Raw genomic sequence first — 22,528 nt, forward strand, 5'->3', positions numbered from 1 at the left:
TGTGTCAGGGAAGAGGAGGAGGCGCAGGACAAAAGGACATTACTACGGTGCTTTTTCCGTTTCTCTTTTTGCACAAAAACAGTCCATTTATTCAAGTGTTCTCCAGCACAAGTACATTAGAAAGGAGCTTTATTATATTCTTCTGGGCACAAAAAAAATGTGATGAAGGCGGAACTGACAGACTTTCTACATCTGCTTGTACGCATTGACCTCTTTAATTATTTCATAAACAGCTATGTCACGAGCATCACTTACACAGAGATACAACAGGACACCAGGGAGGGCCGGGGCCGGGCCCCGCTCAGGGCCTCGCACCGGCTCTTCCGTGATGTCCCAGAACCAGACTGTGAAATGTACATTATTATTGTCAATAAATAGAGAAGCAACCCTAAAAAAATATATAGTGGTGAAAGGATGCTGGAACCAGGAAAGAAAAAAAGAAAAAAAAAGGAAAAAAGAGGAACTTAAGAGAAAGGAAGGAGGGCGGGGAGGAAAGAGTCTGGGAAGTTAAGTCCTGCATTTAGCTGCGTGGAATGTGCAGAAGTGCTCTGCCGCCGGGGTCAAAGCGAAATCGTCTGTAACAGTAAAAGTTATTACCAAATCAGCTACGGAGTTTATTCTTCAGTATGAATACATGGTTTCCCACAAATAAGTAAGCACCCGCTACTTCAATGCCTCAGCTAAAACACGTGAAATCGCTCATTTAGTTTTCAAGTACAAAGTTAAAATGCCTTTTTAATAATAATATATCAGAGTAAAATAATAGTCTCTTTTAAACTCCACTACAAGAAAACAAAACAAACAGTCATTGTCCAGACAGCAGACTTAATTTAACAATATATATTTTTAATAAAATGTTTTAGCACCTTGTTGAGTCACCTCCTCCCTCTGCGTATTCTAAGGAATTTCGGCATTTTTGTTGTTTGTTGAATTCTAGGGCTGTGCAACCAAATCAGCCTGTGAAGTGAAATGGGACTAAGGTGATGCTTTAGACCCCTGCTCATCAACTCAGGGACAGGGCTGAGGACGGCCAGACTGGTGTTTGATGACGCTACCTTCCTGCGCCCCTCGAGTGAAGGAGGTCTGGGGAGTTTTCCAGTTACCGGAGTTACAGGGGTCCACGGGCCTCCATTCCCGGCAAGATGGCAAGTCACCGCTAGCAAAAGGGCCTTGGGTCCTTGTCCCCACTGCTTTGACCTGTTTATTCCCCCTCCCCCAAAACTCCATTCCCTGGGGCCAGTGATAAGCAAGAGGTCCCCTGACCCGAACTCAGGCGCCAGAAGCAGTGGCTGTCCCTTCCCACGGACCCCAACTTTCCTTTACCAAAATGTAAAGATTCCAGAGCAGGAGCCAGGACAGTGGCGCTCATCCTGTGAGTTCAGTCTCTTCCCTCTCCCGCCACCAGGTGCGGTAGGTGGCGTCTAACATTCCCTCCCGCCTGACCTAAGGACTGGGCAGGGAACGGCCAGAGGGGAACAGTCCTAGCCCGGGGCCAACTTCCAAACGCCTTTTCCACCCTGTGATGGGAAAAAGGCTTCAGCTGCTTCCTGCCACTCAGGACTGCCTACGGAGAATGCCAGTGTCGCCCTGCAATCGCCAGCCCTGGAAGCGACCGGCCTCGGCAATGCCCCGATGGCCAATTCCGATCACCCCCAGGACCACAAGGCGGGCCTGGCCACAACTCAGTTCTCACGGAATCTTGGCCTGACCACCAGCTCGCTTTGGGTCCCTGTGCCCAAGCCCGTGCCCACCGCTTGAGGGACTCCTGCAAGTCTCCCAAAAATAACAGTTTGGACTCCACTGCCACCGCAGCACTGCACCAAAAGGTCAAAACTGCCTCCAGAATCTACTTTTTAAAATCCACCTGTGTTATAAAAGGATGAAAACGAAGGCTTTAGCTTTCCCCTAAGAACATTTCCAAATGGCTCAGCTGAAATAGTCCTTCTCCTGCTCCTGTTTTAGATCTTCCTGTCCTCAAAACGGTGCACTATTCCCATCCAGGCTTCCCCCAGAGTTGCCACCGCCTGGCGGCCAGCTCAGTGGGAGGTGACGGCCGCTGGGTCCTCGTTAGACCCGCTCAAGGTCGAACAGCTTTCCTTCCTGCTGGAGCTGCCGGTCCCAGCCCACGCCCTAGCAACTCGCCAGAACTCACAGCTCTCTCCACCAGCCCACCACTCCCAGGCCTAGTTTCAAAAGCTGAGAGGCCCAGAATGTTCTATGAATGGCTTCTGCTTTCTACGTAGGATGTTCAACAGCAAGAAGGCAATCCCCCTTGGGAGAGAGAACACAGGCTAGCACACTTGTGGCGGTGTCACCTTCTCTAATCCTCCCCTGCTGGGCCCCTGCCTGCTGTTCTCTTGCCCGCAGGGGAAGGGGGGCAGCAGCCAACCCGAGGCCCTTGAGGGCCCCGCAGCCGCCTGCTGGATGCTAGCTTCCCCCTCAGGTAAGAGACCAAGAGTTCTGTGACCCTGGCACTAGCACCGGCCGCCTCCCCCAGGCAAGGGCTGCAGACTCCTTTGGCACGGTGCCCTGCTTGGCCCCTGCGGTAGGGAGGCTGTGGTCCTCAGTCCCCAGAAGCCCTCCTTTCTGCAGGTCAGTGGGCCTGCTCTTTGCAAAGAAAATCCGACTGGGGAGCATGCCCCCCAGGCCTTCTTGGTCTCTCCCTCTCCAGGGCCTCTACCTTTGGCCTCAGCCTTGCCAAGTGTAACGACCCCTACACCTTCATGACCACACAACCCTGCCTCGGTCTGTAGAAGCACAGTTCCCCTTTGGAAGGGGACCCCCTCCCAGGATTGGCCGTGGGGTGGGAAGAGTGGCCCAGCTTGGCCAAGTTGGCACCTTCCCAAAGTCCCCCATACCCGACCAAGTTCTACTGTGAGACCAGGCCCGGTGGGTGGGCTGAAAGAAAAGCTGGTGATTGCTTAACTCTAGTTCCTACCAGGGGGCCCCAGGGGCCATCTGGCACATTCTGGGGTCCAGTCAGACTGCTAGACCCAGAGGGCTCTGCTCCTCAAGGAGTCAGCCACAACAGCCCTCTCCTGGCCCTTGTCCTCCCTCTCTGAGCGAGCTGGCCAGTCCACGCTAACGGCAGCTCACAGGATTCAAGGGGGCAGGCCTAATTTCTCTTATCTGCCTCAAAAGAGGTCCCCTGAGCCGGCCACTTCCTTGGCTAACAAGTTTCTCCAGACTTCCCGGACACCTTGGGTGGAGCACCAGGCCCGGCTAAGGTGGAGCACGGGCCGTTGAGGCGGGCTAATTCCTTCGCGTAAGCAGCAGACAAGAGGCTTGGGAGAGCTCAAAGCAGAGCTGGGAAGTCTGTTTGCAGAGGGAGGCCCGTGGAGAGTCGCTGTGTCCTAACACAGAGCTGGGAAGACCTTAGCGCCGGCTGGCAGGGGAGGGAGCACCTGGGACTGCCGGGGGCAGCCCTCCTCCCCCCCAGCCCTCCTGGGGCGGCGCTGGCGGACCCCCTTGCCAGGAAGAATGGAGCCTGGCTGGCGGCAGGGACAGAGAAAGCACCAGTTAGGGACAGGGACTCCCACGGGGCCCACACTCACCACCTGCCGTGTCAGGGAAGTGGCAGGAAGCAATTTGTGAGGGATGATGTCCTAAGCCAGCCTTAGGAGGAAATATAGAAACTGGGGTCCGGGACTAAGCACCCCAAGCAGGAGTGGGAGGCTGTGATAGCAGCCAGCAGCTCACTCCCGACGCAATGAGCAAGGGATTCAAAGCCTTGGTTTAGTGTCACTAATTACGAATTTGCCTTATTCAAAAGATGAGTTTCACTGTCCCATTTTTTTGTTCCCAATGGAAGCCCCCTGGTCCAGACAGACCCGGATATCCATTTTATTTTGGTCGGGGGAGAATCGATAGGGGGAGCTGAGGGCTGAGCTTCCCGGTGCCGAGAGCTGCAGGTCAGTATCACAGGTTGCTAACAGAAGAAATCTTTTTGACATCATCAGGGGCAAGAGAGAACACTACCTGCTAGAGGAGAGCACCTGCTACAGGAAAGCCGCCTCCTCTTCCTGCCTGTCAGCACCTAGCAACTCCGGGGACTGACGGGGCTGCCTGCCATCAGGGCAAGAGGTCACCAGCCGTGCGGCTGACCCCACGAAGTCCCGAACCATGGGGAGAAGGGCACTGGGAGCTCCCTGGCGTGTGTGTACGAGCGCATTCGTTAGGCATCTGTCTAGAAGCAGGTTCCTGTGCGTGTGAGTGACTGGTTGATTGGCGTGGGGCTTGTCGGCAGCGGGGGCCGAGGCTCCGCCTACGATCCCCCGCCCCCTGCCCCCCACTACATAATATTTCTTATACACGACCCTATCTATGGATTTATATAGTGCCTACCAACGTAGGCTCATCTTTCTAGGGATGCGAACATGGGACCGTGTGCCCAGCGGCACACCTCCCATCTCTGCCCGTCCCAGGAGGTGCCATCCCCCCTCCCATTATAAAATATATATCTCTATATGCCACATATCTACACCCCATCGATCCAGGCAAGCGTCTGCCCATCGGGCCCTCGCCCCGGAGCCACCAAGCGCCGTCCCTTCCTACCGCCGGCGCCAGGCCGCCTGCCTCGGTAGGAAAGGGGACAAAGTGTCGTGCAGTTGGGGCTCCGGGTGCTGCTGACTCGAGGTTAGAGCAGCTATCATCAGACCAAGCACTAGAAAAGAAATACACACCACTCAAATCACACACACACGGAGAGGGACTGCGGTCCTCCCTCCAGCCCTGACACACCTGACCCAGAGGAGGGGAAGTAGAAGACTGACCGAGCCGGACGCAGACTCCCGGGGGCGCCCCGAGTCTGTCGCCGCGCCGAGTGGCCCACCTGGCCCGAGGGGTGGGGGCCAGGGCACCAGAGCCACCGCTTGCTGAGAAGCACCCTGCTCCCCGCACCTTGGTTTGAAACCTAAAGGGAGGGGTGTTGGGTTTTTGTTTTCTTAAAAAAGGAAATCTTAAAACAAACATAACCAGAACCATAAGAATAATTATAACAATAAAAGATGTCATCAGCCTCCCAGTATAAAACTGCAGCCTTTGGAGATGACCAAAAACATCACATTCCAGGGGCCAAGGAAGCCGCCTTGTGCACAGAGGGGTGGATGGTGGGGGCCTCATAAAAGAACACACAAAAGGCGACTTAGACAGGAAAGCACCAGTACGTTTTGTATGTTTTTTTATTTGCTCCAGGTGGGGTTTTAACTGTTGCTTTTCCCACACTCTGGATCACCTCTGATCCCACCACGAGGAGCCCTCGAATCAGCTAACGTGAGATTTGGGAACTGGAGACCCCTTCCCCTGCCACCTTTCCAAGGGAGTCTCCTTTTAGAAAGGAATCAAAAGATTATTGCGTTTGAGTCTGGATAAATTCCACTCTCAGCTTTCCACGGACCCGACCACCTCACCTTACCAACCCTCTTTTGGCAGGGAGAAACGGGGGCACGCCGCTCCCAAACTCTCCTCCTTCACCTTTTTAAGAACCACGGGGCAAGTCCCACCGCTCCGATTATCCACCAACTGTCTCCCTTTCTCCATCCTTGGTTAAAACCCTTTGCACATAAGGCAACGTGGAAGCTGATGTTTTTACTCATCTCGCTGTTTTAAAGCACCATTATGAAGTCAGGTTGTACAGTAGTTAAAGTACCTTTTATATATATATCTCATATCTATCATATATATATAAACTGTAAACAAGAGGTAACAGCGGCTTCTAGAAACTGATTTTCTTCAAGGTTTCCTGTGTGGTAGGCACCTGAAATACTGGAGAAAAGTATCTTGTGTAGCTGTTCTTGTCTTCCCTGCTGCTAGTTGGGTTCTATTTTGCATGACCGGGAATGGTGCTGATAGGACAGCTCAGTGGCTGGGAGGGAATTCGGCCGCCTGAGTGTCTCTAAATTTTCTGTCCCCTGCTCGTGCTCCTATCTGATCATCAGGCTGGAGACAACAACAAAAAGATATACAGTTAAAAAAAAAAATACCCAATATATAGATTTCTATATAATTTCCTTTTTTTTTTCCTCTCCCATCTTTCCTCTGCAAGGTATTGTGACTTTTTTTTTTTTTTTTTTTTTTTGCCATTGATTTTTGCTGCAATAAACCCTCTTGTTTCAGTCACAGCAAGAAACAAAAACCCAAACAAACAGAAAACCCCTCTGGAAAGAGTAGAAAACAAAAGGTTTGACCAAAAATAAAGGGGGAGGGGGGAGGGGGGGCTTGGTTTTGTTTTTTAAATAGTTTAAACATCGAAAAATCAGGAGATGATGTCCAACCCTTTTTTTTTTTTTTTTGCAAGGCAAAGCCTTCCGGTATTTCCGCATCTGTGGTTTTTGTGTTTAAATTCCTGTTGCTCTTCTGGGTGCTGATACTTCTCTCCATCCTCATGTTCTTGGTGTTTTTTTTTTGTTTTGTGTTTTTTCATGGAACTCTCTGTCACTACCTCCGTTTGCCCTCACGTCCCTTACACACAAGCAAAATACTCCTTCAGCGGCGCGAACAGGTGGCGGATGACCGGCACGCTCCACGACCGGCCCAGCAGTCTCTGCCTTGCCAAGCGGCTCATGTTGGAGACGTCTGTATAGTGGACAGGGAAGCCAAACACCCTGGGGAGAGAAGACAGGGCAGGGGGGGCAGGTGAGTGGGGGCCAGGCCCGGGGGGCTGCCGGGGGCCCGCCAGGGTGCCCGTGCGCGCCTGCCCGCTCACACCCACACGCCCTGGCGCACGTTCCGCCCCACCGCGCCTTCTGTCCTTTCTAAGCAGTTCCAGGCTTCATTCACCGGCTGAGCACCAGGCCCGGGGCCACAGGCAAGATAACCGCTGCCCAGAAGACTCATGAGACAGCAGGGAAACAGGGAGTGTGTGTGGAAAACACCTGCAGGATAAGCTCTACGGCCTCCCTCGACAGGGTGGCTTCCTCAAGACTGTAATACGCGTGCACTCCAAGTCCCTTCCCCTTCGAGGATAGAAAACTCTCAAAGCAGCTCAACCTTTGCCCAGCCTCAGAAGTTCAAGGACTTCCTGTTTGCTCTGGGTTTTTATGTAAATGGTCTTTGTCTGACTAAACCCCAGTTATACCCAGAGGAGGAGGAGGAGGAGGTACCATAGGCCTAGGAGCCCCGTGTGCAAAAAGCGGGGTGCTGGGGCTGTGAGGCTGCAAGGCTGGTGTGCTGCCTTGGTTTACAAAACACCCACAAAATTCCCAGCCCAAGTTCAGGAGCGTGGGCGGGAGGTCCGGTCAGTACATTGCCAGGCTCTTCTTACTTTGGGAACCGGCCTTAAAACGCACAGGCTGGGCCAGGAGTCCTCCCGGGCGGCCTGCTGTGCTGGGAAAGGCGTGGGAAACCCCGTAGTCCACGTGGCATCTGTGGCAAATCCAAGCCTGGCCAGGAGAGGCAGAGAGCAGAGCCCAGGGCACCGGGATGCCCCACACCGACTCGGGTACCTTTCCATTTCAGTGCACCATAAGATGTCCTCTTTCTCGTTCATGAAGACGGGGAAATGCTGGTCTTTGCCCTGCTTTATGGAGTTTGACCTAGTTGTGATGGTCCTCACTTTGCTGAACTAGAAGGAGAAGGAAAGGGCAATGAGCACGTGTTCATCCCTTCAAGAACAGATGCAGGTGGGGCAGTGACGTGTGTGCTGGCCGGGGACAAGGCCTGCCCAAGCCTGGGCCAGCTGGGAGGCTGGGGGTGCGGAGCTGGGCAAGCTGGGGTGACCAGCCTGAGCCCCTGCAGAGTGCACTGCCCCACCCTTCTTCCTATTTGGGGGTCACCAGGCCATGCCGGGTCTGATTGTCAGCCCGCTCTTTCACAGCTCTAGAAGCTTGGAGGCCAAAGATGCCGCGTTCCTCGGCAGCTCAAAGACCTGCTCTGGGGTGGCCGCAGTCCTGACCGCTGGGCCCTGCTGGCGTGGACACAACCCTCATGCACTTGCTCCACCAGATCTCGCCAGAGAAACGGAGCATCCGTGTCCCAGGAGACTGCCCTGCTCTGAAGCTTCTGTCATAGGTCCTTACCAACCAGAAAACACTACTGTAGTCCAGGGACCTTGGTGTCTCCTTCCTAGGGGGTGGGGGGCAGCCGGAGAAGAAGGGCGAAAGGCCAGTGGCGATTTCTCCCTGTCCTCCAGGGTTTCCCCCAGGCCCTCTCCTGTAGCACATGCCCCCGACTGGCGGTGCCCACAGGTAGCAAAAGCGCTGGTCACAGTTCCCGGCATGTGCTGCCGTCTGCCCTTGGTGGAAGGTCAGGGACCCCGGGCTAACCTTGGCTATCCTGCCATGCTCCAGACACTCCTGCAGCTCCAGCTTATCATTCACAGTGGACGCCAACGGCCTAGGAGGCAGAAGAGACATAACCACAGGAACCTGGAGAGCAGACACAGCCCGGCACCGCCAGCCCCAAACAGCCATTTGACCCTCATAGGTAAATAAGAGCTCTGCCCCAAACCATCACCCGATTCCCTCCCCCCTCCCCCGAGACACATGGAAGCAGCTGCACACGCACAAAAACCCCAGGACGCAAATGGCCCAAGTAAAAGGAGTCCCCAGACTACGAACAGGCACGGAGCACCTGCCCAGAAGGGGTGGGGGGTAGGCATCAATTATTTTTATTTTGGTCATTTTAAAGCATACTGAATTTGAAAGAAAGCCTATGGGGTGACAGCCATTCTGTATCTTGATTTGACTGTGCTGCGTTGTTAAAATCCATCAAATTGTACGCCTTAAATGTATGGTTTTAAATTAGACCTCAATAAAGTTGATTTTTTAAGTTAAAATTTTGTTAAACATTACGATTTTTAAAATCATAAGAACTTTCCCTTACTCAAATTTACAAAAACCTTTCGTGGCAGAGGCCAACACACAGGTCCTCATTCCCAAGCACCCCTGCGGTTGTGCGGCTCAGCTCGGTCACATGTGACCTCCACCACCACCAGCTTAGCCACTAGGAAGGACCAGCCATTCCAAGATTCTGGACTTCTAGGATAGAAAGAATGGGATTCCCTTTCTTTTGAAGGGCCTCGGCCCATGCCCATGTCTTGGAGGGGTGCCTTGCCCTGAGATCTGGACCAAAATGTTGGCTAAAGTAATAAATGAAACACCAAGAACACAGATGCTGGCTGGGAGGAGACAGATCCCAGCAAGGACCCAGGAAAGGGGAAACAGGGTCACACAGGGGCCCAGAGGATGGAAGGAATTTGAAAGGCAAGTCCAAGTGAGGGTGAAGACTGCAGAGGACCAGCTTGAGTGATGGCCTTGACTGCAAACTGGGGGCAACAGAGCAGACCCAAGCAGCTCCATGATGGCAGGCGTGCCTGCCCGCGTGCACGTCTACATACACGCACGCGCGCGTGTGGGTGTGCCGAAGGAGCACGTGACTGGCAAAGTAGGAGGTGGGCCGTTTCCTTGAGCAGGGGAGGAACACAGGTGGAATGTGACAGAACAGCAGTATAGAAAATCAATCCAGGTTGGGGAAGAGATGCAGAATCTAAGTGGTTGGGAAACTATGAAACCCTCATCTGGGATAGGAGGAATCAAAGACGCTGAGCACAAAAACAGAAAAGAGGAAGATCCACCTGACGTCCTCGGTCCACAGATCTTCACAACACGAGCCATTCACATGTCAGTTCTGTTCCAACGATACCTCTCAAGAGCCCTCCCTTTATTTTTCCTCTGAGCGTTCACTATGATCTGGCATCACTGCCTAGTTCATCCTTCTCTTCACTGACTCTGTAACCCCAGGAGTGCCAGGCACACAGCAGGAGTGCCAGGCACACCCATACATTTCTGTCGAGCAAGGGAAGGACTTCATGGCAGGTGATGGATCATGGTTCATTGGGTCCACTGGGAAAAAGACTTCAAGCAAGCAAGCCCCATAAAAGCACAATCAAGTGGGCCTGGGGCACTCAAATGTATTATTGTGCTTCAATTACAAATCTGGATGGTGTTATGGAAGCAGAATTAGACAGGACATCAGAAGACTAATTCTACACAGTCCTCAGAATACAATCCTCTGCTACCGCCAACATATTGCTTTTGCAGTAGCTGGTAGACCAGATAACCGCATCCCCTCCAGGGCTGGACCACAGAGTCCTGTGCTCTCAGTGTGGGGGACACAGGGACCAGCAGGCAAGTCGTGCCTCCAGAGAGCCCCCCTGCCTCCAGGTCCTGCATGGTTCCTTTCTTTCTCCTGGAACCTCAGGCCTACAATTTTTGAGTTTGAAGACTCAGGCGAGAACAATTCCAGCTCATAGAAACAGGACCAAACCAGTCCATGTTACCAATGTTTACTTACATTTGGGAGCTTTGGGGGTCACGGGTCACCGAGGCAGTTCTGAGTCAGGTGCCTCACTGACTCACCTCCTGCCCGTCCACGAGCCCACAAAAGACGTCAGCTTTGCCAAATGCGTATGGGACTGGGGCCTATAACCTCGATTTAATGGCAGAGGGAAACGAGATGGCTTAGGCTAGAACAAAGGATGCCATCCATCTACAGGATTTAAAATCCACGACTCAAAAACATTCTGGAAAATAATTTTCTCTATAATGATATCTCGGCAGAGTGGATCTCATTCTGCTTTCGAACTGCAAATTCCCCACCAGAATTCCTTTCTCTTCAGAAGTCTTTTTACAACGCAAATCATTATACGGGAGAAATAACACCGACAAGTACTTTCATTCCTGGATATCAAAATTCTTATCTGTATAAAGCTAAATGAAGAAAATCATCCCAACAAAGACTCTGGAACCACCACCCAAGTCAGTGGTGAATAAACTGCGCAGAACCCTCCGACTGCACGCCAACGTATCAGGACTCCCTCTCCAAGCAGGAGGTGACCAAGATGTGGGACCACTCCTTTCCCAGCCCCAACCCATCCTCCAAAGCTTTCTATCTCAGGAAACAAGGACCAGCTGGGAAAAAGCCTCTGCACACACCACCAACCTAGAAAAAGCAACTCGAAACCTCGGCAGCACAGGACTCTCCTTTAAACATGTATTTCTAAAGCTCCTATTTGCGACCACTAACTGCGTTGCTCTAGGAGGCAAGTGTTTTCCAGGCTCTGACTCCCATTCTTCTCCAAGGAAAAAGAAACCAAGGGGCAGAGCAGCAAGCCATTCGGCAGGGGAGGCAAGCCAGAGGGGCCCATTCTGCAGTGCTCCCCTCCCTCCCTGGGCCACCTGCCTCCGGCCCACCTGCAGGCACCAACCTACAGCCACCCCCGGGCCCAGGGGCTCTCACCAACCTGTTCATACCGGGAAGGTTACCCCAGAAGTAGCGGGCCCTGTGCGCAGCTGACACTTCTTTGGCATCAATCATCACAGGGTTGGACTGGAAAACAGGAGACAGATGAAGGATGAGAGGCGGCGGCGGCCGGGTATTACATGGTACCAGGCATTTTTGCCGGCTTAGAGGTTCGTCCTTCTCTCAGGAGAGAGCCTCAGGCCTCCGGGAAGAGCCGGGACTAAAGTCGGCCACATTCCACCCTGCTTGTGCTGGAACGCTCTAGCCCAGCTCAGCTTTCCGCACTGACGGCAACGTTCGCTCGCTGCACTATTCGATCCAACCATTAGCCCCCTAGCTGCACGTGGCTACTGAGGACTTGAGATGTGCTCAGGGCGGCCGGGAAGCTGAGTTTTGAACTTCGCCACAAAGAGCGAAGGGCTACCGTACTGGACAATGCAGCTCCAGGCTACCCCGGCTTTGAAAGGGAGAGCTCCAGTGAGTGTGGATGTGCTCACGGCAGGCCCGGATTACGAGCCAGGCACCTGCTCGCACTGACTCAGTGGTGCCAGCCTGACGTGTTACTGACCCCGAGATGCAGGACCGTGGGCGCGAGCTCCCAGGCTGCCCACCCAGAGGGTGCCTCTGGCAGCAGAAACCCTGTGCCGACAGGCTCCGACTTGGCTCAGAGCTGAACTAAAACCCACGTTACGGAGGATAAACATTAAGTCAAGCCATGTTTTCTTCTCGGGTTCCAAAAAGCATCTGTGATGGTGGAAGTCTGGCACCCATCCCGACCATTTAGTAACAGTCCACGTTCACGATGCCACCTCTTAGGGCGACACCACTGCTCCTTTCTAGGGCGGGCAGCTAAAGCTCCTTCTTCCCTTTCTATTTGGGAAGCCCTCAGCTTCCCAAACAGGCCCCTTTGCAAAGCAGAAGTCACCAGTCCCCAGCTCCACAATGCAGAAGAGACAGGGATAAAGCAGCAGTCCAAGGTAGAAGCCATTAGTGAGCTGGCCAAACCAAGGTTGCTGGCTATACCTCGAGAAATCGCGAGATGTCCCTCTTGTCACTAACGCCCATGGCCACCACATTCTCAAAGAGCCAGAAGAAGGGGCGGTCATCTCCCTCCTTGGGCCGCGCATCATGCAGGAGGCGGTAGAACTCAAAGAAGAGCCGGCCAGTGCCCTCTGAGAGGTCGGAAGAGAAAGCCATCAGCTGGGGCTGTCTGCGTGAGACAGTGGTGTGGCTCGGGCACGGGAGGGGTCAGGGAAGACGGGGTCATCGGGAGTAGCCGTCCCCGGGCAGAAAACATCCAAGTCAGAACCCTACGTGCGGAAGCACCAGCCCAGAAGGCGGAGGCGTGAGGACGGCACCTACCGTAGAGCCCCTTGCGGGCGGGGTTGACGATGGAGAGGTCGTTGCAGGGGCTGCCCCCAATCACCAGATCGAACGGGCCCCACTCCTGGATCTGGGAGGATAAAGGAAAGTGATGGGTCCTGCTGCCCAGGGACAGAGGCAGAAAGGAAGAGAGAAACGATCTGTGAAGTGAGCAAAACACGCACTTTGGCACGGGAGTCAGGGGGACCTGGCTCCTCTGTCCACTCACTAGGCCCCCCTGGGTGTGCCACAACGGAGGTCACGGGGGCTCTCTGGGCTCGGCTTCCTAAACCTTCAGGAAGTAAAGGGACCAAACTGGACGCTCGAGGCCGGCAGGGAAACCCTGTGCCCCCAGCAGGACAAGCAGCCGCTCGGGAAGGCGCCCCAGGCTGGCCAGGCAACCCCCGAAGGTGCCCTGGGTCCTGCGCTGGCGAGGCGGGGAGTCGGGGCCGTCTGAGGGCACCTCCTAAGGCACCCCGGGAGTCCAGGGGAGCGAGCGAAGGATCCCACCCGGCCGGGCCCCCCCTGGACAGTAGAGAACAGAGGGGGCGGGGGCTGCCCCCGGGAGCCGAGTGCAGGGCGGAGGAGGAGGGGTGGGGCCGCGGCACCGACATACATGCTTCTGCGTGACGCTGCGGACGTCCCCGACGTACATGATCTTGCCCTGGTGCCGCACCATGCCCACCGTGATGGAGTCCTCGCACACCTCCGAGGCGATGTAGCGGTCCACCTGGATGCCCAGGTCCTTCAGCACCAGGAGCCCTGTGCCGCCAGCAAGCAGGTCACGCGAGCCGCGGCCTGGCACCCCACCGAGCCCCTAGCCAGCTGGGGCCCTGCCACGTGGCGCACCCGGCCTACTCGGGAGGAGACTAAGGCCAGGGAAGACTGCCCGGGTGGTGGGTGGTCCGGGGGTCCAGGGAGGCCAGCGGGTAGCCCCTGGAGCGCCCTCTGCTTTGCTCTACGGCTTGCACACAGCGCTTCCTCCTCACGCCCGTCTCACCTCCTGCTGCCTTAGCCTTCCAGATGCCACGGAAAGGCCACCTGCTCTAAAGGCCTCCTCCACACCTCGCCCCAGCCCCTTGGAATCAATCGCTTCTGGTTCCTCTGCAAGCCCAGTGTGCTTTGCAGCCCTCGCCATCTCCCCAGAGCAGTTTGTCTTCATGCTTCAGCCCTGCTCCCAGAGTGCAAACACTCTTTGGGACAGAGCAGGAGGTCTCAGTCATTTTCTTTCCTCTTGAGCTAACTACACTGACTTCCCATAAATGCTGCCGGATCAAGACAAAAAAGCAATCCCGACAGACCCCGAGTGTCAGGAACAGGGTACGGTGGCCCCGTTTCTAATGGTCCCCGACATCTCCCCATCAAGGAGCTTCTGCAGCCCCTTGCTGCCAAGCCTTCAAGTTGTAAACTAACTTCTCCAGGTCTATACCACGTGCCAGCGTGGAGCCGGGTACTGATGACGGTTGAGCCCGCGTCATCTCCACCTTCACCCTCTGGCGAAGGGCCCAGCTCAGCCCGCCCAGTGCCCTTGGGTCAGGGGAAGGCAAGTTCTAACAAGAACCGTTCCTGTCTTTGTCTTAAGAACGGGGGCTCTGGCAGAGGGGTGGAGAGAGGTCGCACAGCCTCTCAGGAGGCTCACTGGCAGCATCAAAAGCCGAGAAATAAACATGCCCACTGTTTACGGGCGGCCCAGCCACGCCTACAGTATTTTCCTAAGGAGATAACGGTGGAAGCATATTGCCCATGTGTTACAAGGAAGCTTGTCTAGCGCTGCTTATAATCATGAAAAAATAGCAAACAACCCGGTATGGGGTGTGTTAAGTAAATCAAGGCACTTCCACTCAACGGAATCCTGTGCAGCCTTTTATAAACACAACTACTAGGTGACACAAACAAGCCGTCATCACGTAATAAAGACAAAGACAAGTTACAGGACGGAATGCATTCTCTATTTTCTTATTCTATCTACGTATATGATTATGCACACGTGCGAACAGAAAAAGACTAAAGGACATAAAACTAAATATGAACTGTGGGATTATGAATATTTAATATTCTTTCAACTATTTTGTTTTAGACTTTATTTTCTGTCGAATACCTGTGATGTAATCAAAAGACCACAGACCTACACCTGGGTTTGTCCTGTCAGGTGGCCTCCAGCGAGGCTTTGTGAACAGCTCCCGCTAACCTCTAGTGCCACGTTGCCTTCTGTAGCAGAGCCTCCTTCGTTCAGCAAGTGCCCACCAGAAATGCCATTTGGCCATTTATCTTTTTGTCACTGTCCTGTCCCACATCTGTGGATGGCATCCTTTCTCATTCAAGGCTAAGATTCCCCTTGGAGCAATATCACACACCGCGCCCCAAGCAAAGCCAGCGCGCCCAGGGCCCCTCTGGACCTGCGCCACACTCACCTGTAGCAATTCCGTCAAAGAGAGAGAGCACCCGGATGGGCTTCCTCTTCTCGGCCGGGACAGGCGGGTAGACCTTCGGAGGGTCCTAAGCGGTGAGCACAAGGCCAGGTAAATGCTCAGGGTGCGAGGACGGCCCGCGCCCAGGGCGGCCCTCCCCCCAGCGCAGCGGGCACCCTGGTTTTTTGGATCTGACCACCCCACGTCCCCCAGGGCCCATGCCCAACTGCAGCTCCCTGCCCCCCCCCCCGGGAGGCCTAGCCTCAGCCCCAGGCGTCTGCCCCCCAGCAGGCGAGGGGAGCTCCAGGGCACGCCCCGGACCCCAGACTCACAAATTCCTGGTCGTGGTTGTTGGCGAAGAACATCTGGAGCCGCGAGGGCCAGTCGTCCCGCCGCCGCAGCAGCCCGTAAGTGCCCTTGTGCCCGCACATGTAGCAGTTCCAGGGGTCTTCCTTAATGGCCGCCTGGGCAGCCCCCGGCCCCACCAAGAGATCCACACACTCCACGCAAAAGCACCTGGAAGGAAGCCAGGGCAGCAGAGGGGCCTGTCAACCCCGGCCAGCGGCGGCCAAGGTGTGCCACCTGGAACGGAAGCCCGCGGTCCAGGGCTGGGCACAGGCAGGGCGCACCGGGCGCGGACTCTCACCTGCAGCAGTTGTTGTTCCCGCACATGAGCACCTCCCGTCCCCCGCAGCAGATGGTGCAGTAGGACTGGTAACCGTCATCGTCGTACTGGTACGCGCACTCCAGGAAGCAGTTCTGGAGGTGGGCGGCAGGGAGGGTTAGCAGACATGCGGGCACAGCCCCCAACAGGGCCAAGGTGAAGGTGGGCTTTGAACCCCAACCCCCGGAGACAGATGTCCACCACCCCGGCCAGCCAGGGCCAGGCCCGAGCCGCCCATCTGGGCGCAGTCGCTGTGCCGGCCAGAACAGAGGGGTACGAGCGGAAGGCCAGGGAGGCTGGTGGCCTCCCGCGCCCTGCGGCAGCTGGGAGCTCTTCTCCAGTGCTCTGGGGGCATGTACACCACATAGGACTGGGACACCGGGAGCCCCGCCCCCCAGCCCACATCCGGGGACTAGAGTGGGGGCTTGGGACAAAAAGAAGATTTCGAAGGAGTGAAAAAATTGGAGTAAGTCAAAAGCCTGAAGCCCAAGGACCCACTTTACGCCAGGCCCCTCTGCTCCCTGAGTAAACCATGCCTCCACCAAGGGCCACCCCTGCACCCGGCGTCTGGGTGAGCCCTCAACTACGGCTCTGCAGGGTGCGCACCTACCTTGCAGTTTTGGCACATTCCCCCGATGAAGAGAGGGTGTTCCAGGGTGACGTTGAGACTCCCACAAGAGATGCAAATGTCTGAAAAGCAGAGTACGCGGGGCGGGTATCACGGAAGGACGCCAGCCGCCCACAAGCAAAAAGGAACGTGCGGGAGCAGCAGCCAGAAGAGAGAGCAGGAAGGAGGAGGCTGGGAAGGTGCTTCGTGATAAAGGGGGCACGGTGGCTCCCAACCGCAGAGGCCACCGTCTCTGAGAAGGGCGATCGGGGCCAGGCCCCGCCTCCGAGGACAGAGCCCCCACGTGTCCTTAAGTCCTGATCCCCTGCCCCGAATTCTTCCCAGTCCTCACGGGGCCCCAAGCCCAGGAAGGAAAGAGCCCTTCCTGGGCTCTTTTCACGACCCCTTTATGAGAAGGCGAGAGAAGGTGAACCCCGTCCAAGAGGGGGTCCCCCCTTCCCTGACACCAATGGCAGGCCCAGGCCAGACAGCGGGAAGCAGAAATGTGGCACCAGGGAGAGAGATGCGTGCACGAGGCAGGCCGGAGTTGGGGGGGCCACGCAGGACAGGCCGCCACCCCACCGCCGTGACACTCCAACAGCTGTGCTGCCGGGACCCTCGCCCCACGTCCAGCAAACCCTTCGACTCTGCCAGGCCCCCCGCCCGACCATAGCCCGCTCTTGGGACTCACCCTCGATGTTCCGGCACTTCTGCCGCACCTCGTACACCAGCCGCTCTGCAGAGGGGAGGAAAGCTGGGCATGAGCGGAGGCCGCTGAGGCCATGCTGGCCTCCCCGGGGCCACTGTCTCCAGAGCCAGGCCAACTACCTCTTGTGCGCTCATCGATAATCTCCTTGACCTTGGGCTTCTCCGTCGTGCTCTTCCGGGGCTTTTTGGCTGGCGGGGGTGGTGCATAGGCGGCTGCTTCGGGTTCGCCCCACATGTCCGTGTAAACTTCTTTGTAGGGGTTCTTCTCCTCTGGACAGGGCAAGCAGGCAACAAGGTCAGGGTTACAGGCCAACGGGGAAGCCTGGGCCCCTCCTCTATTCTTCCTACGACGGCTGCAGCCTGGGCCCCACCTTGCTCCTAGGTCCAGCACACTCCGGGCTCCAGCAAGCCGATGGGGAGCGGGTGACCTTGGAGACTAGAGCTGCGCTACCCCTACCCTGACCCCAAGGAAGCGGAGCCTGTGCCACTCCCACTGGCTCCCTCTAGAGCGGCTGTTCTCCCGAAGCACGGCTGGCAGGGGTCTCAGGAGGCCGGGCTGGGCACCTGCATTTACCTTCTGGTGGCTCCAGGCCCTTGGGGCCTGAGGGCTGGAAGCCCCCGAGTGCCCACTCGATCATTTGTTTGTTCTGCACCTCCACGGCCTTGGCAGTGTCACTCTCATCGTTGTCGTGGCAGGCCGGGAACAGCTTCCCTGCGCGGCTGCTGGCCACCTGGAAGGTGACACGTGTGTGGGGGGAGGGTATCAGGACAGGCTGGGCAGACTCGAGAGTAGTGAAGATGGGCATGTGGGCAAGAGGTAGGGGCAGGTCAGGGAAGGGGAGGACGGTGGGAGAACGTCTCAGGAGGCGTGCACGAAGCGGGCGGGCAGGTCGAGGAAGGGTCACAGGCCAGGCGCCTCTGCGCACCAGCCTTCAGGCCTCCTGGGGGTCCCTGCCACCTAAGCCCCTCCTCCGAGCTCCTGGGAGGGGCACTCACCTGCAGGACCTCGTAGATGGCTTTGCGGTACATGGGCTGCTTGTTGTAGGTGGCCTGGTGGAATGCACTGCAAAAGGAGCTCAGCGGCATCAGCTTCTCAACGCACACCTGAAAGGACAAGCAAGGCCCCGCGTCTGCACCTCGCCCACACCTGTCGAGCACCCGCCATGCGCCTGGCAGTTTGTCGGAGGCTGGGAGCATTAAGAGTTATTAGTCTCTGCCCTAGAGAGAACCAGATGCATCGAGAAAGGTGTATACGATGCCAAAGGTGAATCCAGGCAGACAGCAGCTTGGAGGGACCTGGGGACAGCAATTCTGGGACCCAGGTTCCTGCAAAGCGACAGCTCAGAGCCCAAAAGCTACAGGTGCAACCCATTTAGGTCTAGGGCTTTTTCCCCGTCCACACACCTACAAAGTGGGGTGAACAGGGCCCACGCCCACCACCCCAGTCCCACACTGTGCCCCCAGCCAAGACCACGGGCCCCAGGACCCAGGTCCCTTCCACGCCAGGTCCCACCACGTAACTCACCACCGAGAACTTGCCGTCTCCGAACCACATGACCCAGCGAGTGCCTTCGGCCGCTCGGCTTCGGCCCGTCATCCACCACGACACAATGCGGCCTGGCCACCAGGAGAAGCCCCGCAGTTTCCCCCACACCAGCTCCCCAATGCCAAAGCCCCGGCCGTCCTGGAGCCCCAAGGAGCAGAAGTCATTACGCGGTGGTCAGGGGGGGGCCCCCCGCCACGCTGATCCTCACCCGCGGCCACCCCCGCCCCGGGATCTGAGGGTCGCGGGCCAGGTGGGAACCCCAGCTGAACGGACCGAGACAGAACCAATCCGGGGAGATGGAGAGGGCCAGGGTCAGGTGGAGGTGAAGAGAGCAGGACGAGAGGAGCTGGCAGTGGAAGGACCCGGGAAGGCCGGACGAGGCAGGTGAAGACACCAGCGCTCACCTCGTACTCTGGCTCGTCGTCGGCTGCCTTGGTGGCGTTCTTGTCCCCAGCATCGGCCCCCACGGGCTCAGGTGTGGTGGCCACAGTGGGCGACGCGGGGTCGGTGGGCTGCTGCACGGCGGGAGGGCTGGCCTCCTCCACCTTCTGAGATTCCCCGGATCCCTGGTTCTCTTCCACGGCATTCATTACTGCAATGACCTTGGCTTTCTTCTCAGCCTGGGGAAGCCAGGAACAAGAAGTTACCTTGACCTCTCCAGAAAATAGCAAGGCAGGAGGGGCTCTGGAAGGTTAAAGGGCTGCAGAGAGGCGTTCTCTGCGAGGTGAACTCAAAGTGGGCTCCCCGCCAGCTTTCACCTCTTCCGGAGCTAATTGTCTACAGCCTCATCTGCATATCAGCTGTCTGCCCTCTGATAAGGAAAGGTTCATTCTAGTCAAACAGTGTTTGTCTTGTGGCTGGATCTTGGCTCTTGCCCCTCCTGCCTCTCTTCTAGATCAAGAACTGGATCTTCTTTCTCCACAATTTTCCTGGGCAATCAACCCCTCGATTCCTAGCTTTGGCTCCCAGACCACAATTCCAGTTTCGTCATCTCGAAGGATGATGAAACTCACTGCTCTGGGCTGAAGGAGCACATCTCACTCCCGTCTGCTCCAACACTCTAGGAGTTCTCGTGGGTAATAGTCCATGTGCATTGTTACCAGATTCTAGATCTTCTGTGTGCACCTTTCAGATCCACAGATACACTTACTCATTCGACAGTTATTTACTGAGCACACACACGGCTCCCTGTGTCATCTAAACCCTAGTCGTCCCCCCAACTGGATGATCTTCTCGCCTTTATCACACTCTTCCAGCCTAGCATCCTCACATCGCATCCCTTCTCAAAACCCGCTCGCTAAGGAGAATGAAATCCTGGCTCTGCAGCCCCGAAAGCCATACAGGGTAGCCTCACCCCGGCGGCGGGTCCTCGGACACAGAGGCTCTGCACCCCTCTTTCACCATGCCGAAGTCACACACAAAAAACAAATCCCATCCTCAACGTGCCTTTTGACATGCTGCTTTCCCGGAGAGCAGTGACGTGTGAACACAAACCCATCCTCGAGGATAAAAAAAGAGCATCTGGAAGCAACTTGGAGTAGAAGAGCGAGCTCTAAACTCGAAGTCGGAGCGCCTACATCTCTTAGCCTTGCGACTCATTCGGAGCCGACTTTCGCGCAGTCCCTTCGAGTTTCTCCAGCCTCACAAAGCGTGTGCACCCAAGGCTTTCTGGTCACTTCCACTGACTTTCAGAAAGTGATGTACCTACGCATCGAGGACCCCAAAGCCTGTCACTGTGCCCCCAGATCCAAGGGCCTTTGTTTTATGCTCCAGTGGTGTCCTGTGCGGGAAGATCTGGTGGATCTGTTTCTTGTGGTGATTCCTAAAAGCCGAGGGCGGAAGTCTTAGTTCCTTCTGACTCAACAAGTTCTAAAATGGGATCCCGCATCCTTTGCCCCCAGCCCACAAACAGCTGGGAAAATGAGCTCACAGACGGAGGGTGGGAGCCTGCGATTGCTCACTCCTCCTTCCTACTCTCACCTGGCCAGGACTTTGCCCTCCCCTTCCTACAATTACCTACCACCTCCTCCCCGGGGAGAAGGTGGGCCAAGCACCCAGCCCCCTGGGCGGAGGGAGGGGGGCCTCTCTCCTCCTGGAAGCCACCTCCTCCTCTCTGGGATCCTGCACATGTCACACACCAGCCACCACTCACGCAGGCCAGGCTGGGCTGCCCCTCGGCTGGCTCCGACCGTCCTCACGCCATGCCTCCTCACACCTCAGCCAGAAGTAACCAACAGAGATTAGGGACGCCATTGGGGGGTGGTGACACCATTGGGGGGGGGAGTGACAAGCTCCTGCAGCCAGTCCAGGGAGCACTGGTGGCAGAGGGCAGGGGACACAGGGGCCCTCCGAGGAGGGAGGCACGGGTGGGCACCGGCTCCTCCCAGGCTCCCCCCGCCCGGGTTTCGGAGTCGTGCCTGCCACCACCCTCTCACTCCCCCACAGCCCCTTTGTCTCTCCTCAGCCCCTCCACTGCAGAGTTCCTGAAAATTATTCTTCCCCCACAACTTCCCCCGGCTTGTCAGTCGCCGCCGCCGCTGGCTGTTAGGCATCCTCGGCTCACCGGGTGCAGGGGAGCACGCACCCAGCCAGGTCGGCGCTGGCGGAGGAGGAAGGGGGCCTGGGGGGCCGCGGGCTGGGGGAGGCAGAGGGGGTGGGGAGCAGCAGGAGGCAAAGGAAAGGGGAAGAGGGGGGAAGCCGGGTGGGGGAGGGGCCTCATTAGAATAGTCTGCCTAGGGCCGCTCGGGGGACGCATCTTTTTTCCATTTCCACTCCACTCCTCCTCCCCTAGGCAAACAATGGGAGAAAGAAGGGTTAACTCAGGACTCACATTTTGGCCTCGACTCTCCTACCCCTAATTTCGGAGGTCGCACTGCCCCCGGGCCTTTGCACCTAGGTCCTGCTGCCCACCTTCCCCGTCGGAGCAGGTAGCAATGGAGCAGGTTCCGGGAGAGCCACCAGCCGTCCCCGCGACAATTGGCTCCAGGGAGCTGCTGCTGCTGGAGTTTGTCCAGCCTGGGAAAGCCACCGGTAACTGCGGCGCAGCCTGGCCCCGCCGACGACACGCCTGCCTCCCGCATCCAGCTGTCCCACCTCCACCTCCCTCTGCGCCCGGGGCCCAGCTTCCCGTTCCAAAGGTCAGAGGTGTGAGGGCCTCCGGCCCCCAAGTCCACGCTGCCGCGCTCCCAGGTGCTGGAAGCCCCGGGCTATCACAGGCACCTCTCCCTTCGTCCCAGGCTGTCCTACGGCCCCCCGCCGACACGCTGCAGCCCCTGTCAGGGTCCTGTGCCCACCCCCTGCCCCCCCCTCCTGGCTGCCTGCCCGGTGGCTCCCAGGAAAAGGCAGGGGGGGCGGGAATCGCTCGCCAGAGGCCGCGAGGCTGCCACAGCCCCGAGGACAGTGTGGTCCACCAGCCAGAGCCCGGGTCAACAAGGAAGTGCCAATGGCCCCATGTGGCAGCCGTTCAGCAGACATCACTTCCCATCCCACTGCTGGCTGGGCTGCCCCACTCGGCCCCTGGGGACTCCTGCTTGCCGGCGTGACCCCTGCCCGGGGCTCCCCGGCCGGGCTCCACCAGAGCCCAGTGAGGCTTGGGGCCTCAGGCCCCCGAGAGGGGCGCATGTGGGACTAAGTCAGCATCTCCCAAACTGAGCGCGGGCAGGAAGAGGCGGCTCCTGCGGGCCGGGGAGGCACACTGGACTCTCTCCCAGCACGCAGGGCTCTCGCCGGCGGGGGACCCTCCCCCCTCCCGGCCCCGGCCGCCTCCCCCCGCCCCCGGTCTCCCCAGGGCTCGGTGCAGGAACCTACCCATAAGGCCAGGTGCAGCCCCTCCGAGGTCCGGCTCAGGTGTGAGCCCTGGCCCTGGAGCGCTGTAAGTAGTTGCCCGTCTGGGGGGAGGGGAAGGGGGGCGTTGGGGCTGGGGGCGGAGGGGGCCAGAGAGAGGGGGAGGGGGGAGGTGGGGGGGAGGGCTCGAACATTTTCTTTGTCTAGAACTC

At 57.1% G+C, this 22,528-nt stretch overlaps 1 protein-coding gene across 2 annotated transcripts in view; it reads right to left on the reverse strand.

Moving 5' to 3' along the window:
- Positions 1 to 5,978: 5,978 nt before the first annotated feature.
- Positions 5,979 to 22,528, reverse strand: part of DNMT3A (DNA methyltransferase 3 alpha) — a 102,777-nt gene continuing 86,227 nt past the window's right edge. For both annotated transcript variants that reach the window (XM_058287726.2, XM_058287725.2), the window contains exons 7-23: positions 18,938 to 19,153; positions 18,513 to 18,671; positions 17,984 to 18,091; positions 17,562 to 17,718; positions 17,108 to 17,257; positions 16,971 to 17,015; positions 16,283 to 16,362; positions 15,655 to 15,767; positions 15,341 to 15,524; positions 15,012 to 15,096; positions 13,217 to 13,362; positions 12,601 to 12,691; positions 12,262 to 12,410; positions 11,240 to 11,325; positions 8,262 to 8,331; positions 7,443 to 7,561; positions 5,979 to 6,602 (exon numbers count right to left, since the gene is read on the reverse strand). In XM_058287726.2, coding sequence (XP_058143709.1) covers positions 6,461 to 6,602; positions 7,443 to 7,561; positions 8,262 to 8,331; positions 11,240 to 11,325; positions 12,262 to 12,410; positions 12,601 to 12,691; positions 13,217 to 13,362; positions 15,012 to 15,096; positions 15,341 to 15,524; positions 15,655 to 15,767; positions 16,283 to 16,362; positions 16,971 to 17,015; positions 17,108 to 17,257; positions 17,562 to 17,718; positions 17,984 to 18,091; positions 18,513 to 18,671; positions 18,938 to 19,153 — 2,100 coding nt within the window. In that variant the 3' untranslated portion in view covers positions 5,979 to 6,460. The remainder of the gene's footprint in view (positions 6,603 to 7,442; positions 7,562 to 8,261; positions 8,332 to 11,239; positions 11,326 to 12,261; positions 12,411 to 12,600; positions 12,692 to 13,216; positions 13,363 to 15,011; positions 15,097 to 15,340; positions 15,525 to 15,654; positions 15,768 to 16,282; positions 16,363 to 16,970; positions 17,016 to 17,107; positions 17,258 to 17,561; positions 17,719 to 17,983; positions 18,092 to 18,512; positions 18,672 to 18,937; positions 19,154 to 22,528) is intronic.

This window comes from Dasypus novemcinctus, chromosome 25, assembly GCF_030445035.2.
Source record: "Dasypus novemcinctus isolate mDasNov1 chromosome 25, mDasNov1.1.hap2, whole genome shotgun sequence".
NCBI lineage: Eukaryota > Metazoa > Chordata > Mammalia > Cingulata > Dasypodidae > Dasypus > Dasypus novemcinctus.